Source organism: Syzygium oleosum, unplaced genomic scaffold (assembly GCF_021117445.2).
Source record: "Syzygium oleosum isolate NSW1041296 unplaced genomic scaffold, Sole_v2.1 Sole_v2.03, whole genome shotgun sequence".
Taxonomy (NCBI): Eukaryota; Viridiplantae; Streptophyta; class Magnoliopsida; order Myrtales; family Myrtaceae; genus Syzygium; species Syzygium oleosum.
In genome coordinates, this window is record NW_026607487.1 from 15,669,243 (window position 1) to 15,689,554 (window position 20,312).

The 20,312-nt window shown below is 42.6% G+C and overlaps 1 protein-coding gene and 1 pseudogene across 2 annotated transcripts; both read right to left on the minus strand.

The window, feature by feature from the left end:
* Positions 1-7,899: 7,899 nt before the first annotated feature.
* Positions 7,900-10,776, minus strand: LOC115666024 (uncharacterized). Of its 2 annotated transcripts, XM_056310238.1 has the most exons (5): positions 10,608-10,776; positions 10,422-10,489; positions 10,262-10,322; positions 8,143-8,303; positions 7,900-8,055 (listed from the first exon to the last, which is right to left on the minus strand). In XM_056310238.1, the coding sequence occupies exons 1-5, from the start codon at positions 10,717-10,719 to the stop codon at positions 7,975-7,977; spliced, it is 483 nt and encodes a 160-aa protein (XP_056166213.1). In that variant the 5' UTR covers positions 10,720-10,776; the 3' UTR covers positions 7,900-7,974. The 2 variants fall into 2 exon arrangements, with proteins under 2 accessions (XP_056166213.1, XP_056166214.1); XM_056310239.1 differs by having other exon boundaries at positions 7,900-8,303.
* Positions 10,777-16,603: 5,827 nt separating this feature from the next.
* Positions 16,604-20,312, minus strand: LOC115666414 (uncharacterized; annotated as a pseudogene).

The following is a 20,312-nucleotide window of genomic DNA, read 5'->3' on the forward strand; positions in this document are numbered from 1 at the left end:
TCTAGTTTTTTGTCATTCTTTCTCATGGTCATTTGGAGAGGTTGGCTTGCGTATTTGGTCTCTGCTTTGTTTCTTTTTCGAGTTTAGGACATGCAATTTGATGAAAAAGTGAAATATTATTTCTAAAATGAATCATAGAATAATTCGCTCTTGTAGTACACAATCATGCATGTTTTCTCACCGATATGGTCTTGTGATTGTGGCTATCCCAGTTTGTGTTAGAAGACAAGCACTACACTTCCAAATAGTCCATAACCATTGTCTTATTTGATGCTGTTGTGTTCCTTTGATCGGAAAGACTCTATGGTTAAGGAAGAAAATATGTTTTCCGCTTTTATGTCTTTACTAGTTCTTGTTGTAAGGCGGTCTTTTGTACTTCTGATCCGACCGCGAATAAAACTGTTACTCTGCTGCTATGAAATGTTAAGGAAGTTAGTATTTTTTTTTACTTTCAAGTGGTAGGCTGAGGTGCCAACAGCAAAGAGTTCAGTTAGAAGAATGTCTCTGAACATCTGATTCACAAAAGAAGTGTTGTGTGAGAGTCCGACATGTTATGCATGCACTTTTGACATGGTATTAACAAAGGAAGTCTATTTCCCCTTTATCCATTTATCGATTTGCATGCTATTTCTTTTAGAATTCACTGATCTTCGCGTGAGGGCAAGCGGTAAGATATGCATTCTTTCTTTTTAACAACTCCAAGAGTCGCCCCCTCCCTTCCGAACTGTTCCAATCAACCAATTTTCTGCTCATTCTTGAATTTAATGGATACAACAAGAGCCGGGTTTCCATTGAAACTAGGCGGCTCTCGGCTTTCCTACATTGCTGCAACTTTTGAGCCCCTTTTGGCAGGATCATGCTTTTGCAAGTATATTGGGAGGACGTGCTTATCTTTGGGTTTTATTCCCAACCATAGACCGAGTGTTGTTCTGGGATTCAATTACATGAAACAAATTCAGCTTCCAGGTGATTGATGAATTTGAGCAAATACTGTGATCACGGAATATGCTGTTATTAGATGATTTATCCTCGTCACAAGTAGTTTCGATAGGTTTTCTTGATTCTGTTCTGCACGATACACTGAGAAGTTACTTTACGGAGCTTCTTACAGCGATGGCATACTTGCGCCATGCCACTTCAGTCGCTGCCGGCAGGTTAGGTGAGTTTGTAGGCACCGTTTGGCAGATTTGATGTCAGCCACTATTGGGTGCTTGGTGTCGCTTTTGATATGATGCATCCGGTGTCCACCGCTATGAAGTTGGCAGCAACCATCACGCGCACACACATTATCTCTCTAAATAGATAGTTATATACATGTAAATGTACATATACACATAAATGTTTATTACCGCCACCTTCAACGAGGAGACGAGGGTGGTGATGAGCCCCGGACCCAAGGGTCAGGTCGAGCACAAGTTTTAGATCTGGTTTCGATACAGCTCGATTGGAGGTAAAATGGGACTGAGCGGTGGTAGTAGGTGATTTTTTGTGATCGACGATTGTCAGCAACCCTAAGCGTGGAGGCACGACCATTGAGAGAGAGAGAGAGAGAGAGAGAGAGCAATTGTGGATGCAAGCAGAGCCACTCAAGCGACTTTGGTGGTGCGACGACGTGCGGAGGCCAATGGTATGCTTGCTAGAGGCGTGGTAGAGGTGATTGACAGCTACAATAGTGGCGGTGGAGTTGGAGGCGCGAGCGAGTGGGTGGAGGCAGAGGTTGGAATAGAGTAGATTTATCAAATTGGTGAGTCGTGTTGAGTTTGGGTTGAGTCATAAATGATCTGACCCAACTTGATCAATTGGCCCTTTCATGACTCATTTATTCGTAATACAAATATATTGACACATATCCGACAGACCCATATTGCTAAAACACTTCCATATTTAACCAAATGTAGGAAAACTCATACCTCAACCGAAATGAGAATGCAGAGCGAGCGAGTACGAGATCGAGTGAGAGAGAATGAAGAGAGAGTTATAAAAGTGGATTTGGTCTAAATAAATTGTAAATTTATTTATGACCCACTTAACACTTATATTATAGATTTTTTATGACCCATTTATTGAATAAAATTAACACATATAATAACCCAGCTCATTATATATAAGTTAATAAATGGGTTTTTAACTCATTTTGACAGGTCTAGGAAAGAGTGAAGACGAAAGTAAGAGAGAACGAATAGGCTGCGTTCGGTTGCCACGATTTAGATTGGGATAAGATAGGATAAGGTGGAATTAGAAATCTTTCAAATATTCTCCGGATTGTTTAAAAACATTTCTCATCTTTGGTGCAATTCAAGATAGGATTCAAACTTTTTGAAAATCTCACTTGCTTACGGAGGTGATACTTTCTAAATCTATGGCAGCATCCTCTTAACGTAATCTCGCATGGCCGAAATTAGCACTATTTTGAGCAATCATCATTTTCGCCGAAGCTCCTCCTCCTCCTTCTCCTTTGAAATCTTCTGATTGTCAGTACTGTCACACCCCGAAACCTACCAGGATTGGGGATGACATGGTCGTCCTTCCACTCGAAGGACGCAGCCTCAAACCATCCAAAAATTGCCACAACATCACCCTCGCTCTATTGGCTACCAACCAAAGAACCTGAAAAGATTAGGGAAAGAGAGGGGTGAACAACCACAACTCAGTAAGTAGTGCGTATCTCTTTTAAGCAGATTAAGCAACCATTATGCATGAATACACAAAGCCATACCAAAATTTCAGGAGCCAAACTCAAGATATCAAATATATGCAGAATCATATAAGAGTTGTTTCATTTCAACAAGACTTTATACAATTCAGAAAATACTCATTTAAATCATCATAAACATTAATGGTCATGTACATTGATCAATCTCCACGTCAATGATCCATTCCATTGACAATGTCAAATCACACATCAATGGTCTATTCCATTGATGAATCTTGTATCACATCACATGTTGATGGTCCATCCCATCGACCAATCTATTGCTCAATACCTAACTACGGTCACGACACAAAGCCTTGTGATAAGACTACCAAGATTCCCCCATTGGCAAGGTCTCTACCTATAAAGCCGGTGGCTCGGCCCATAAGGATATCCTAACCCGGTATGCATATCCCCAAACCCCTCAATGGGCTCACAACGATATTGAGCACAAAACACACATCATCCAATAATCCATAATACCAAATCCATAATAAATCTCATAATCCACAATCGATATCACCAATTGATTAAGAAAACAAAACACAATCTTTCTTTGTCAAACCGAACACATTTCACAAACCAAGTATATGACATTTCACAACTCAACTCAACCACCAGCAATCCTTTTTGTAAATTATTTCTCAAATCATTCGAGAACTCGTTTCTCAAACCATAATACATTTCCCATACCAATTTCAAATCAATATATATATATATCTCGTTTCGCAACACCATTCTCAAAACACATCTTAAACCATTTACAAATACCAAAATGTAGTAAATGCCCGATCTATATTTTTATGCAACAAATATGTTCTTTTACAACTCATTATATATCAAGTCTCTTCCGCTTTCAAGACATGAGTTTAGAATTTCATAGAAGAGATAGCACCATTCACCTGAGAATGCCCCATAACCAAACAACGTGGCTAAACTCGCCGACGATCTCGTAATCCTATCAATTAAACGAGAATCAACGTCAACACTAAGTAAAATACTACGATAACTACGAAACGGTTATAGTAAGCTTAAACGCTAACGAAAAGACTCCTACGCGTTAACAAAACTCACAACTGAAGCGGTATTCAAAATTATCCGTAACGCGAAATTTGAACGCGAAACTTGATTGTGCCATAACTTTCTCCATCGAACTCTGATTCTAGCAAACTTATAGTTAAAAGAAAGCCCGTTCAGAGTATTACAAAAGCCCTAGCTTGGCCGTCCCAAAATCAAGCCGAAAACCGATGAAATATGGCATGAAGGTTGCCGGACGTGTACAGTTCACCTCACGCGGAAAACTTCAAAAATTTGTTTCGGACAAACGGTAAGTCCAAATCAAGATCCGTAAAATTTCACGGCTCCACAACACCTTAAACTACCAATTCTATATATATACGCAGCTCATCGACTTAAAAATCGGACTTCGCGGCTTGAATTTTCTAAAATTCCGAATTTAAACCTTAAATCTGAAAACTTCTCCGATTGGATGAACGATGAGTGCAAATGCTTACCGGTCGTTGCGATACAAAGTCGAATAGGCTTGGCAAGGTCCCGCGGCGCAAAACCCTCTTCTCTTCTTCTTCTTCTTCTTCCTTCTCTTTTCCTCTCTTTCTTTCTTTTCCTTTCTCCTTTTCCCGGCCGAGCATGCTCTCGACTTAAATGAGCTTAAGCTTCCACTATTCTGCTTTTTGACTTTTTGACCTCTTTTTTTTTTTAATACCCAAATATTACAAGTGAAGAGTCTCATATATGAGTAGAGGACGGGATTGGACGTCAAAGCATCATGGCAAAATTAGGTGACCACCGTTTCGGACCAACATACAAACACCCAAAACTTTGTGTGTTTTGGTTTTTTTCTTCTTCATATTTTTCAAAAACAACTTTTCGGGTTGATCCATTGATTTCGGATCATTTATCAGCAACAGCTGATTTGGTTTGACAGTCGTTGAAGGACAATTGGCTGGACGGTGATGACGATCGGCGTTGTTAGGAGATGATGACGATTGCACAGTGGTTGGGAGTGATAGGCTGTTGTGGTGGCAATCCCTGCGTGGTGGATGGCGAAGTCGGACTCCATCACTCCGTCGTTGGAAAGAAATTGTTATGTTTTTTTTTTCAAACTTTTTTATCCAATCCGGGTCTATCTCTCTCCCTAGCTCGGATTTCTTATCCGGCATTTTATCCAAGTATATCTGGATTTATCCGGTCTAGAATACGTTGCCAAACATTGGAAAAGATATTTTGTTATCTTATTTGGACTCAAATACGATCTACCAAACATAACCACAGGGTTTTCTCATGGTTGGTGTTGGGGCAAAAATGAAGACTAATTTAAATGAAGACAATAGATTAAGTACATTGATCACAAGTGGTCTCTCTACTTTTGCCTGAAATTCAAATTGTTCATCTATTCTTTTTAGTTTAAAAGCATCCCTCTTCTTTTTAAGAAGCTTCATCGATCGTCCCTCGATCCATCCAATGACGGATTTTGTTGGCGTGCCATCGACGTCATTTTCCGACCTGGAATTTTTTTCCTTTTTTCTAAGTGTTGACTCTCTCTTTTGACTTGGACACACAGCTGACAGATTTTGCTAACGTGGCATTAACGCCCTTAAATATTTTCTGACCTGTAATTTTTTTTTTAATTTTTTTAAATGTTGACTCTCCCTTTGATAGAGATAGTTCGGTGATGGACTTTCATGACGTGAAGTGAACAATATGAAATATCTTCTTCTTCTAAACATGTAATTCGTAAAATATTCACTCACGACCACCCTCTGCCGCCATGGCCGTGAGTTTTTCGAAATCAGATCCGGTCATAGTGGGTGTGACCTTCGAGCTCAAATGTTCATGGCCGCGAGATTCGAGCTCTAGTGACCACCGTGGGCGCAATGAAAACACTTGTCACAGATCAATTTTTCTCTCACCATCAAGAAATCTCCGGTGCTACTTATTTTGGGGCTGGTGCTGCGATACGACTTCTTAATTGGTGGGCTCTCTCTCTCAATTAATTATTATTTTTTTGTTTTTATATTGACCGATGAGGCACGTAATAAATTTTAGTGAATCATAACATCACACGTGCCTTCGACTTCCATATTAGCAATATGAATCCATGTTAGCAAAATTTGACTGGTAAAAAAAAAAAATTTAAAGGATGAACTAAACATTTAAAAAGTAGAAGAATGTTTTCGAATGAAAAAGAAGTAGATGGACAGTTTAGAAAGACCACTGGTGACGTTATCCCTTGACTTTGCCTGGTTAATCTCAATTAATCAACAACGCAACCAAAATTACCAACTCATTATTCTAAATGTATTGCACTTGTACCAATTCAATCATAAAACCTTTCAATTGTGTCAATTTAGTTCTAAGGCTCCGTTCGTTTGGCGGAAAATAGTCTCCCGGAAAATATTTTCCTGGTTTTCCGGTGTTCGGGGGCGAAAAACGTTTTCCGTGGGAAAATATTTTCCTTCCCCCCTCACAAAATAGCCTAAGTCTACGGAAAATGGCTTCCGCTTCTTCAAAAGCGGAAATCATTTTCCGGAGCTTCTTCTTCTTCTTCTTCATTAAGGTCGTCGGCCGGTCGCCGCCGCCGCGCCGCCCGCCACGCCGCCGCCCGTCCCGCCGCCGCCGCCGCCGGTCGCCCACCGCTGCCGCGCCGTCGCCGCCGCAGCTGGGTCACGGGCCGGACGCCGGACGTTGGCCGTTTGTCGCCGGACGCCGGACGTTGGCCGTCAATCGCCGACCGCCGCCGGTCACCGGCCGCCGGACACCGCCGCCGCCCGCCACCGGTCGCTGGCGAAAAATATTTTCCGAAACTTTTTCATATTGGTCTCCAAACACCGGAAAATTATGTTCCGGGAAAACATTTTCCAGGAAAATGACTTTCGGGAAAATATTTTCCAAAAGGAGAATATTTTCCGCCAAACGAACGGAGCCTAAACCTTTTCACATTTTGCCAATTGAGTCTATTCGGTTAATTTAGGTTCGAAATTAATGACGTGAACACCAAGCATCCTACGTGGCACGATTGGCGCTGACGTTGACATTTTTAAAATAATTTTTACATAATTTTTTAAGTTTTTTGTAATTTTCTTTACTTTTTTTTTTGGGATTGAGGGTCGGCAAGGAATGCGGTGCCCTTGCCTGGCCCAAATATGGCAAGAGCATCATGGCCCTTGCCTAGGCCACGTCGAGGGCCCATGAGCCTTGGCCTATTGGGCGGCGAGGGTCGACTGACAACCCTTGCTGGCCTTGAGTCCAAACCAAAAAAAAAGAAAAGAAGTAAAGAAAAGAAAATACCAAAAAAACTATTAAAAAATTGTAAATTAATGTCCGTCATGTCATGTAGGACTGCCAGTATCTACATTAGTGATTTTCGACTTAAATTGGCAGAATGACTCAATTGGGAAAACGTGAAAATATTTATAATTAAATTGATACAATTGAAAGATTTAGGACCGAATTTGTACAAATGTAATAGGTTTATGACTTTTTTTGGAAATATTTCCTGAAAAATTAATAAAACACTAGCAGCCTCAGAGATTTTCGTTTCCTGCCGGCACTCATTCAGCGAAAAGACGTGACAAAGTGCGTAGTGGTGTTGATTTTGGCAAGCTAGGTCGTTTTGAACAACTAACACAATCATATCGATCATCGAAAATCAAAACAATATCAGCGATTGCATGTCTTTACGAACAAAACTTTGGCTAAAAATCCAAATTCCTAACATTACTTTCTTAACGAAAGAAAAAAATTTATAGCCAATAGGTGTTAATTAAACTGCGAGCCCAGCAACAAGTGAAATACGTGCATTGAACTATCATAATATTCTATATATTGCAAGTCCCAAGGACTCTCAAAACCTGAATCCCACTTCAAAACTAGCTGGGGCTCTGTAAAATCATCGGAATGTTCAAAAACATCATCGCTTCGTGTCGACCATTCTTGGACCGGAAGTCCCCCATGCACACGTTCCAAACCGTACGGCATGCAAGGATTGCACGAAAGATGACGACGAACACAAAATTCGATTCCTTCTCGTAATTTCATGAGCTAAAAAAGAACACTTTGACTGAATTTGACTGGGCTTTGGGCCGTACCTAATCTGTCCCCTAAAATTGATTAAAAACTGTGGCAAACTTTTCCATGCACGAGACGAAGAGGAAAAGGCCACCATGGGGATGCTCGTGGTCGGGGTGGGGGTCCAAGGCTTAGGGTTTTGCTCGTCGATGTCGGCCACGAGAGAGATGTTCAAGACACTTCCCCTCATTTCCCTACTCGCAGAAAAGGACATGGCTTTCCTTCTTTCGCAAAATTGTGTAGGGCGAACGAGGGGTCGTTTGGTTTCGAGTGTCCTAAAAGAGAGAGACTATATATATAAACACATACCCTTTTTCCTAGGGCGAGAAATCAAGGGGGGCAAAGGCTTCTCACGGACCGACTGGCAAGGACTTGTTGTGAATCGGGCGTCGTCTTCGGACGTTGGAATAATCCATGGTAAAATATTGGGTCGGGTCGGTCCCCTCCGCCCATTCCCTCCATGTCCCTCTCTTGTCCTTCCCATGCATCGTCGACGGTTCGCTGCCGTGGACGCCAACCCCACCTGGGACATATCACATCAAACCCACAAAAAAAAGGCTTGTTCAGCTTGTCGGTCGATCCATGCCTGCTTATTAAGTTAATGATATCGATGGAGATGATGTTGGGAGTTGGTACGATGAGGTCCGCTTGAAACACGTTCCTCATGTTATGTTCTTAGCCTCTGTTTCTCGCTTGCTTGTCCTTGGACGGAACCGTCCCTGGCTAGAAAGAATGATAAACAATATGGTCTCATCGATTGCAGCAACGGTTTTCTAGGGTTCTAGGTTTAGTTTATTACTTGTCGTACCAGAAAGTGTGTTCTTAATTCAAGCTATCCCCGTGCAGATCTTCCAAGTCATTGCCTTATTCGTATTTTAAATTGTTCCGTGCTAGGCGGATGCATGAGGAGTTCAATACTACAACAGGGGGCACAACATACTCCTGAATAGTAATCTGAGTAGGGGTTTTCATCTTAAATAAATCGGTCACCCGCGTCATCATCATCCTAAGTAGGTAATGTAGATTGAGACACGACAGAGACGGAATACCTCGATCCCTTTGCTCATGTATGCACATGTGCCTGTTTATAACGATGATCAGGAACTCATACGGTCAACGTTGACACAAACGGCATCGTCTACCAAATGCTCGTTCGGGCTACTTCATATGCTAGGTTTTGAAGACCTCTTTCTAATAAGATAAGCCTAATAATATGATAGAAATTTTCAAAACTGCATGCGAACTACATTGTGCGATCTCGCAGCGGCAGGCTATACTAAATAATCCTAAATTGAACGTGTGCAAATTGGGATACTAAGAATGGCAAGGCAATAGTCTTGCACTGTGAAATGGAAGAACGTGGAATGAGATTGAAAAGAAACCACACATGGAATGCAAATATCCGAAACGTGGATTCAAGCTCCAGCATGATCTTGAAACGCCAATTTAAAAATTCAAATTACTAGGTGAAGGGAGATCGCAAGCATAACAAGTCGACCGAAACTCTATATTAAAGCTATCTAAGCTACACTTTCACAGATAAGTAGGAATTTCCTCTTCCTATATTCTAGCCAGAGAGGAGCTTAATCTATATCTAGTTGTAAGCTGTGGTCCCTAATCATGGACACGTAGTGATAAGGACCGATGATGCGAACACAACAAATTTTTTCATATTGGCGTTTCTATTGTTGCTTTGCTTAGATCACGTTGTTCCTGATTCTGATAATCATACATGTCATTAGTAGAAGGACAACAGCTTGCGTTTTCGACGAAATATCAACGAAAAATTAGCAAAAGGAACATGTAATTTGCGCTTCGTATTATCATGAAATAATCAATTCAGACTAGAAAGAGAAAATATATTCACAAGCTAAACATGAAATTGGATGACGTGCCTCGTGACGGTTAATTTCTCTTTAAAGGAAAAAGTCGAACAATGTCACGTTTGAAAGGGAAACACGACCATAACTCTTGGACATTTAAATAGAAGACAAAATTTAAATGATTCTTCTTAAAAAAAAAGTGAATTGACGATCTATAGTGCTATAGCCAGCCAAATACATATATAAAGTGAAATTATTGGCGTGTGATCGACTTCATGTATTTTGACATTTCCACATCTTTATCCTACTTATTACGAGAGATGGCGAGAATCATATCGTATGGTCGTTCAACGTCTCGTACAAATGAATAATCTTGAGTCCTGGATACGCGATAAGCTGCTTTCTACAACGACGTGCTAAATTGTTAATGGGAATAGTCATGAGTGAGCCTCATTTGATGATCCGAATAGTCTTGTTACAACATCGAACGTATTTTGTCAATTTGCTTTTGTGTCTCTAGTGCTATTCGGTAATTCTAATGCCGTGATTTGGTGAAGGTGATAGGAGGGGAAAAGAAAATGTGGAAGCATGCTTCACGAAAAGGAATTTAGCAATATGCCAGGATGCGATCCATGGAAATTTATAGTCAACTAATTACCTGATCTATCTTCTTTCTGCCTTTGTGCCGCCGTAGAAACTTCATCGTCACGTCCTTTGATCTGTTCCCATTTAAAGGCGAGATGGAAAGATGGAAGTTAGAGGTGAGCTTGCATATATGTGAACACGAGCATCTCAGTTGGTTTGGTAGGATTGCTTACAGTGACCTGCTCGAAGAGTCTGAGCTTTCTTGGCGAGTTGAGGGGAGAAAGCAGATGAGCTTCTTGTGCTGGACAATGTTACCAAGCAAACCCATGTTCACATCGCATCCCAGAGAGAGAGAGAGAGAGAGAGAGAGAGAGAGAGAGAGAGAGAGAGAGAGAGAGAGAGAGAGAGAGAGAACGAACCTTGTTGAACAGAAAGCAGTGCATGAACTTGGTGAGGAGCGTAGGACGAGGTTAGAATAAGCATGCTCAGGCTGAGAATGCAGAGCCTCACAGAAACAACCATCGACCCCATCTCTGTCTCGACGGTAGACTTTGCTTATGCGAGAGAGTTTCTTAAGCAGGCGTCTGGTCTAAATAAATACTGGTACGAGAGAGAGAGAGAGAGAGAGAGAGAGAGAGAGAGAGAGAGAGAGAGAGAGAGAGACCACAACACAAACACAGAACACAAAACGCAGAGTTCGAAAAGAATGACAAGAAAATCTACGCCTCAGCTTCGTTTTAGGAGGTTTTCACGCAGTTTTTGGAGTTGTGTTTCGTCCCCAACTCGTTGTGGGGTCAGTGGCCTTAGGTACGCGCAACATTTCTTTTCTACACACTTCCCCATCAAAGAGATATGCCAACGCTTGCTACATCACATTCCGTGGGTCAGTCATATTCTCTCTTTATTTTAAGGTTTTCACTATAGTGTTGTTCACAGATATATTACTATATATCAGCATCCTCTTAGTTTAGGGGTAAATAATGAGGATGCTGCATCTGTTAACAAAAGATTTAATGATTTGGCCTCCTTTTGTTTTGCGAAAAACATTTTCCTCATTTTTTGGCATTTGGTTTGTTTAGAAAAATGAGTCAACAGAAAATGTTTTCCTATTCAACAAAAAACTTATGCTTAAATTTAGGAAAATCTTTGAAAAACTAGAAAATATTTTTCAAAATATGATTAGATATCGATGCTTGGACACGAAACTTTGTGCTTAGGTATGAAAATCCCAACTCTGGTTCCCGGGTTCCTAGCGTTTAGGACAAGGTCTCCGAAGCCTGAGCTTGGGTCCATTGAGGCTGAGCCTGGGATCTTGGTTTTAGGATTAGGCGTACAAACACAACGAAGTAGAGAGTAAAGGCAAGAAGGAGAAATAGAGACACAAGATTTTATTTTGGTTTGCCCTTAAACTAAGGCTACGTCCAGTAGAGGATTTCATTATAATTAGCAACTCATACCTCTTTGTTGCAACCCTCAATTACAAGAGAAATAAATTATATATACTCAGTAGCTATTCATAAGCCCAAGCTCAAATTACCAATATAATACAGACATATAATATATAAGCCCTCTGGTGTTGTGGGGGTGTTGTCCCATACGACCCTCGCTCACTCACTGGAGAGAGGGACTCTTGTGCTTTCCTATTGATAGGGAGTATGAACCACACCTTACCACCTGGTGCTTGGGCTCGATGCCCTGACACCCACGCCCAGGTCCATCTAGGTTAGGCCCGAAGCTTTGTTGCTTGTGCCTGATATCTTAGCACCCGAGCCTGGGCCCATAAATGCTGTGCTTGGGTCCTTGATGCTCAAGCTCTCTTCCTCGGCACTCAGGCCCGGGTTCACAAAAGTTGAGCACGGATCCTCGGCGTTTAAGCTTGGGTTCTATGTTAATGAAACATTTGTTCTTATAAATTTTTTTAATAGAATTTTTAATCGTTTTTTTCTTTTTCTTATTTTTTTTTATTTTTTCTTCTTCCTTGGCTGGTGGCCGGCCATGACAATGGCCGGTGATCGGCCATAGGAGAGAGACAAGATCGCCAGATTCCGGCGAGCTCGGGGCCTTGCCAGAGGTCGGCGAGCTTGACCTCGTCGGCCTTGGTTGAGCTTGTCTCTCACCTGTGGTCGGTTGCCGGCTGTCGCCGTGGCTAGCCACCGGTCGAGGAAGAAGGAAAAATAAAAGAATAAAAATTTGGATTTTTTGGTAATTTTTCCCAGAAAAATCAAATCATATTTTTCTTATCAAATGGATGAAAATATTTTCTAGTTTATTTTCAGGTTTTAGTCGAATACCGAAAAATGTTGTTATTTTCCTGGAGAACATTTTTCAGAAATGTCATATTTTTCGCGAAATAAATGGAGTCTTAGTTTTATTTATTTGCAGGTGTATATATCATAAAAAAGTACCCTAATTATCTACCACATTTAGACACCTATATTTATGTGTAGACACAAAAATGTGACCTAAATAACCCCCTTCGCATTGCCAATAGCTCTGGTGAATGTGACTTGTACTACCACCTCCTTTAACTCAATTTGCTCACTTGTTATTTCAGATACTACCATATCTAATTAACGGAGTTGGTAACCCCTTCGCATCGCCAATAGCTTTGGTGAATGTGACTTGTGCTACCACCTCCTCTAACTCAGTTTGATTACTTGATATTTTAGACTCTGCCATATCTAATTAATGAAGTTGGTACCTCTCTCTCTCTGATCGCATAGATATTGCCGCGGTCGTCAACATCCTCGGATCGAGGCTGTCCATGGTTTCCGCGACCTAGATTTGAGGTTGTGGGCTCTCAATGACCTCAAATCAAGGTCATGGATGTTGTGGTGACCTTAGATTATTGAGGTCGCAGTGATGCTCTAATGTTGGACACATGCGCACACGCAGGCCCATTTGCGGAGCCGAGGCAACGGGAAACGGCCTTGGTGGTCGAGCTAAGAGTTTGGACATTTGGGTTTAGAGGGTTTACGTGGTCGGGCATAGGACGTGGCAAGGGAAGGGGTATTTCGGGAAAGAAAGCACCAATTCGATAATTGTGCTATGTGAATCGATGAAATCCGGAGTCTCAATTATGAAAATGAGAATGCAAAACTGTAATTTCAAAATGAAAGGGTGCAACCTGGTTTAAAGAGAATGTGAGGATGGTCATGGCAATCTTTCCAATGACAACATATACGGGACCAAGCTGTCTATCAAGGTTAAATTCCAGCTGTGTCTAAGAGAAACTTTTCGGTCACCTACCAACTAGCATGGCCACGCACTTCACAAGGCTTTGGTCGAAACCCTGTCCATTTTTGTGCAATTTCAATTGTGCACTCTGTGAAATGCGCTGAACACACAAGAACAAGAGCAATCACAAGAAGAAAATAGAAGGGAACAGCACTGAATCTTCAATAAAAATGGAAAATCAGTATTCGCAGCTAGGCAGGCTTAGTCGCTATCATAAATAATTCAACTCAGGAAAAAAAAAAGTAGAAATTTGATGCCAGTGATAATGACAGAAGAGGAAAGGTTCCCTTCCTTGTAGGCGATGTTCTTTGATTCTCTTTTTCTTTTTTTTCTAGGGCTTAGCCACAGCAGTATATGATCATTGTCAAGAAGAAAAAAACCAAGATCAGATGCCCTTTCATTTCATGTCATGCTGACAATACATTTGACATGAACAGGAGTCTTGAGTTTGGTCGAGAATGGCATTAATCACCAATTACATTGTAAAATAGAGAGAGAGAGAGAGTAGATTGTTGTCCGTTTAAGAAGGATTCTATGAGCTAGGATATGGATATATTAAGAGCTTTTGCCAAATGGAAGTTTAATTATAAATATAAATTAAGAGGTTTCACAGAATCACATAAGATATCACAAACAATCTTTTTTTCCCAATCTTTCTAAATAGTTTTTGCTTTTACTCCAAGATTTTAAGATCGAAAAAACTATTATACATATTTCTTCAAAGATCTTAAGATCCGGATGAGGCATTGTTGGGTGAGGTCGGGGACGACAAACAATGCCCAATCCAAGTTAGCACGCGACGTGGACTTGATGCTAACATGGAATTGTCACGTTGGATCTCTAGCGGCAACTATGGATGGCAAGTTAACGGGTGCCGGATTTAAGTACGGAGTGAAAGTTGGTGAAATTTTGGACTAGAATTGAGACTCAATCTAAAGTTGATGCTTATTTAGGAGATTGGGCCGTGAAGAAAATGATCTAACGCTTGCCTTTAGCTAAGGATTCGATTTGGAAAATAGTCTTATTCATAAAAAAAAAATAGCAAAAGTACACAACAAGTGCCATAACTTGTGTACGGCGATCATTTTGGTGTCATAACTTTTTTTCGGATCACTTTGATGCCAAGTTGGAGGAAAAGAGATCACTTTAGTGCCAATTTGGCCGGAAATCCGACGTGGCATTTTTTATTAATTTTTGACGCTAACATGGCTTGCCAGAGGCTGAGTCAGCGTGTACAGTCAGTATTTTTAATTTTAAATATTTTTTTTCCTTTTTTTTTCTTCTTTCCTTTTTCTTTTCTCCCCTCGCCGGCCGATTGCCGGTGGCCGGCCGGCCACTGGCGAAGCCCGGGAAGGGCTGGGCGTGGCTTGCCCATGGCTGGCGAGGGGCGGCCTCGCCAGATTTGGGCGAGGCGACCCTCTTTGGCGACAGGCGAGGTCGGCCCTCGCCGGATCTGGCGAGGGCGACCCTCGCTGGCGTCAGGCGAGGGTCGCCCTCGCCTGAGTCGGGCGTGGGTGACCCTCGCTTGACGAAGGTCGCCCTCGCCAGATCCGGCGAGGGCGACCCTCGCCCGTCAGGCGTGGGTGACCCTCGCCGGCGTTGGGTGAGGGTCGCCCACGCCCGACTCAGCGAGGGCGACCCTCGCCCGCCCAGCGAGGGCTTCCCTCGCCCGACGCCGGCGAGGGTCGCTCGCGCATCCGGCGAGGGGCGGCCTCGCCGGCGACAGCGAGGCCGGCCCGTCGGCCAGCAAGGCCGCCCTTGCCGGCCCAGCGAGGGCGCCTCGCCGGATCCGGCGAGGGCGACCTCGGCGGCGTCGGGCGAGGGAAGCCCTCGCCTAGGCGGGTGAAGGTCGCCTCGCGGCGCCGGGCGAGGGTCGCCCACGCCCGACTCGGGCGAGGGCTTCCCTCGCCCGACGCCGGTGAGGGTCGCCCTCGCCGGATCCGGCGAGGGCGCCCCGCCTGGGCCGGCCTCGGCCGCGTCGCCGGCGAGGGTCACCTCGCCCAGATCTGGCGAGGCCGCCCCTCGCCGGCCATGGGCAAGCCTCGCCCAGCCCTTTCCGGGCTTCGCCGGTGGCCGGCCGGCCATCGGCAATCGGCCGGCCACCGGCAATCGGCCGGCGAGGGGAGAAAAGAAAAAAAAGAAAAGAAAAGAAAATGGAAAGAAGAAAAAAAAAAGAAAAAAATATTTAAAATTAAAAATGTTGACTGTACACGCTGGAAAATTTTATTTAAAATAAAAAATGCTGACTGTACACGCTGACTCAGCCTCCGGCGAGCCACGTCGGCGTAAAAAATTAATAAAAAATGCCACGTCGGATTTTCGGCCAAATTGGCACTAAAGTGATCTCTTTTCCTCCGATTTGGCACCAAAGTGATCCGAAAAAAAGTTATGGCACCAAAGTGATCGCCGTACACAAGTTATGGTACTTGTGGTGTACTTTTGCCAAAAAAAAATTGAGGGAAACAAGGAGTTTTACTTCGCTCGAATGAAGCTATAGTAGCTCCTCCACTTTAGTGCACAAACATTAATAATGAAATGGTCCATTGGAGCTTCTCAACGGTTTAATAATCCAAGTTCTCAAAAGGGAAAGGGACAAACAATGAATCAATCAAGTCGTCCAAAGTGGGCGACTTGCTTGGTGATCAGCTCAAGCCCAACTTGTAGCAACCCGGGCGGATATGGGCCTGGCTTCCTAAAGGAAAAAAGGGTACTTGTTTTTACTTTCATGGCAAAATTTAGGATATCGCTTAAATCTTAGTATCTTTATACAATGGCTTACATATCATATCTGTATATTTTGAAAGTTTTGGAGTGTCCTGCGTTTATTAAAAGTCAAGTTGCATCAAATGAAAACTTTCAGAAGAGAAGCAAAAAGAGATGGAAGTTACTCAATACAGATCATAGCAGCAGCAGACAATTAACTTCGGACACTTTCTTCTTCTCTATTGAAAAGAGAATGGCACACATATTAAGCACATCTCTCTTTAACTCGGTTTACCCTATTAGGCATCCGAGTGTTTCCATCTCACGTTGACAGTTGGATCATTACCGGCTAAGGTCCATTGAACTCACACGCGCCGGGTGCATGCAAGAGAATTTTCCGAATAACAAATAGCCAAAAAAATGTTTGAGAGGTTCACCATATAAGCAATTAGAGAAGGAGAACTTGCTCTCTAGATTGATGAATAAATCACTGATGAATAGAGGACACCTGAAAGAGCAAAAAGAATTCAGTCTAGACATGATCTTCTACATCTCATTCCATCAGCAGCCAAAACTTAAAAGCATGGACCAAAAGTCCTGCTGAATCAACGTTGACATCCCAAGTGGACAATGGTGCGCATATATTATCTACAAGTAAACCTCAAAGAATGTAATAAGCTTTTCAGAATCTACAGCAGAGAAGTCCGTGCCTCCAGCCCCTGTGCCTCCGGAAAATCCTCCGATCGGCTTTCGTCATTCTTATGGGACTGCTGTTCCATTCGTTCTGCAATCTGCGCCCAACAATCATAATCCGTTAAAAAGATTAGTTAGTCATGGCTCCAGTAATGAGCCGAAAGAAGAACAAAAAAAGTTGCGCAACTTGTAGACTATGTTTACATGGGGAAGGCGAAGGATCTGGTGCTGGTAGTGCTGCCATCGGATCTTAGCGAGAGGCTGCCCGAATATGCGCCGGGCCCCGAGTAAGTTATGAGGCTGGATACGGGGCCTGCCATTGAGAAACTCGATTCCCCGCTAAAAGTTTCAGCTTGACGCTCTGTTTGACTGTCGGAAACCCCATGATGTTTCATATTATTTCGAGTCTCAGTGGTGTGAATTTCCTCTCCACTCGTAGATGCAAGGGCCGAAGCACCGGAGTTGGAGGCAGTGCTTCTACATTCTGCCTTGCTAGTGTCGGGAGCATCCTTGATGGTTCCTCTGAAAACAGGCGGGCATGCCACTTTGTCTGCCTCGCAATTTTCAGGCAGTTTCTCGATGTGGCTTTGGTTTGGAGAATCATCAGAATAAGAAGCTGAAGAGGGTTCTTCAGAGGTTGCACTTGCATCTTCCAAGCTACCGTGAATTCCTTCACTTGCCGATGCCAGAGCGGCGGCATCTGTGATCTGTTCCGAGTTTGACTCCTGCAGAAGCGCCGGCCAAACTGTTATGATTAGATCACTCGACATAGGGCAACTATAACTAAAAGGTAAGGTGCTGATTCTCGGTATCAGGATTTAGAGATCATGCCTTCCACATAAACCTACCACTAGATTATCATAACACAACATACAAAAAAGTCACATCGGAGTTGAACAGGCTTCCGCATTGAAAAATTTCTGATGCTGAGATACTCAAAGGAAGGTTCTATCTAATGATCCGATCAGTGGTAGCCATACGCCCAAGCCTGAGAAAGTATAAATATTTTAGCAGAAGAGCGGCGATTACACCGCATGGTCGGACCAGAATAATAAGAGTAGCAAGTGATAGTCTTGTGAATGTCTTTATTTTGCCTTGCAAATAGTCTTCACATCCGAGCACTATCAGTGAAGATACTGCAGTAGTTTCCTCCGAGGAGTGCAGGAATACATACCTTAGAAGAAGATTGTGTAGTTCTGTTGCAGGCATTATCAGATGAATCGCAGAATAGAACTTCCGAGGCTACATCTTTCACTTTGGACTTGGCATCTGCAGCGTCATCTGCCTTCGTTTCAGTCGGTACTAAATTTGCACGAACATGTGGCTTAACAGCATCCTTAAAGTAATGATATTCTGAACAGTTCAAACAACTTGCAGCGGAGAAATGATCGTCCATCCTTCCATATGATAAATTGCTCTCTTCATCCTTGCCACCGAGAAAATTGGTTCCTGGGCCTTGGTCCCTTTCAGTTTCAAACAAGACATTTTCATGAGAATTCATGCCTTCATCAATGCAGATGTCCTTGACTTCGAGGAAAGAGCTCTCTCTGTAGCAGATCACCAACTCAGGAACTCGTAAATCTGCATCATTTCTATCCACGAGATGATCCATGTCCTTCTTCGCCAACCTTGTTTCTGCAAAGGAAGGGCCACTCAGCCCACTCCTATTTAGGATGTCAAGTTGCTCTGAGTCACTAGATTTCAACACCGACCAGAAGCCATACCCGTTGCTCTCAATACTCGACAAACCGGAACTTGCACTGCCCTCGACATCATGTGGGACTTCTCGAGGGCTTGCCATCGTGATTTTCTTTTCCTGGCTCATCTTGTTTTCAGTATTGTTGTTGAAGACTTCATTCTGTGGAGTCGAGTGGTGGTCCGGACTATTTAAGTATGGCGAAAAGTGAAACGCCCCATATCATCACCATCTGCAAATGCAATCAACTTTAAAACACAGTCCAATATGCCAAATGCCCCAGAAAAGAATTAAAATGATGGGAAATTAACCAAAAAATCAGGCTCTCAAGAGAAGGCCAACTGGATGCAGCACAACACGTCATTTTCAGAATGAATTGAGATGCCAATATCAGTAACGCATTGAGTAAGAGGGTGTCGATCTTAGACAATGGACAATGCAGAAAAAACAAAACCAGAGCAAGAATGAACAAAGTAAAACAACAAACTTCATGGTTCAAATAGACAATGAAATTCAGGAACAATTTTGCAGAGCATCAAAAGATATTGCGACTCCGTTGACCAACCATGAAGGCAGGTTACAGCAATAGGGGCCGTAAATTAGGTGAACTTTCGAAACCAACAAAAGGCACTGTTGAATTAAGTATGTTAGAATACTATCTATGTTCAAAAAAGAACACACGACGTGCAGGAATTCATTGTTTCAATTGCAAATAAGTAGATAATGCCAAGTCCTGAAGCCATCCTTTGGATCGTGCAGGTTGACCCTAAATAATTGGTGTATTAGAAAAAGGCAGATTGCAGGGAGACTTTCAAAAAAAGCAAAAAAGAAGAAGAGGGGGGGAGGGGGGGGGGGGGGGGGTGTTGGTCCAACCAATTTCCAGCGAAAATGTCAGAAAGAAATAAACTTAAAAAGGGATCCATTACCCTGAAAATTCAGTGGTGGTTAAAGGAATATTAGGGCTTAAACTTATCATCACCATTACAAATCAAACTGTGATGCCTCAATCCAAGTTTGTAGACTAAACTGGTTTTTTAGACTTCAACAGGACAAAGGAATAATGAGTTTGGGAGCTTTCTCGAAAGCAACCTAAGCGGGTCAAAAAAGAATGAAATGGAAAACAGAGTTCAAAAGCTATCCACAAACGAACTTTTCAAAGAGCATAATTAAGGACTTTGTACTGATTTGCCGAAAGGAAAAATTGACCCAACAGCCATCCTCCGATTTTAGTCCACAAGTACAATATTTTCGTTGAAAATATGAAGTAGAATGAGTACAAAGAAAGCTCCAGGACAAGCAGAATCTGATGATTCAGATATCTGAATGATGAGATCCAATATCGATGCAAATCATATCTTCCCCTTTTCCTTTTCCTCTTCCATTTTTTTCATTTCTTTCCTGGGTCCTATGTGTTCTTAATCCTCAAAATATGCAACCCACGAAAAATTAAGCCAGAACATATTAACCCAGAAACCAAGAAGAAACCAAAACGTGGATGCAGAGAGAGCGAGAGAGACCTTAGAAGGAAGAGGAGACATGCTGATTGATGATCCACCGAGGGAGGATTTGATTTGACCGAGAGATGGCTCTTTGTTTGATGTTCTCTGATCCATCTTCTACGTGATTCTGGGCTGTTCTTGCGGCATGGAGGAGAGAGAGAGAATGGCGGTGATGAGAGACAAAGCAGAGAGTGTGCACACCACCTAGAAAGAGGAAGTGGTTTAGAGACGAAGTATTAAATGCCCAAAAGATAGATTGGCTAGTTGTCAAATAATCTTTCCCCAAGCAAAGAACT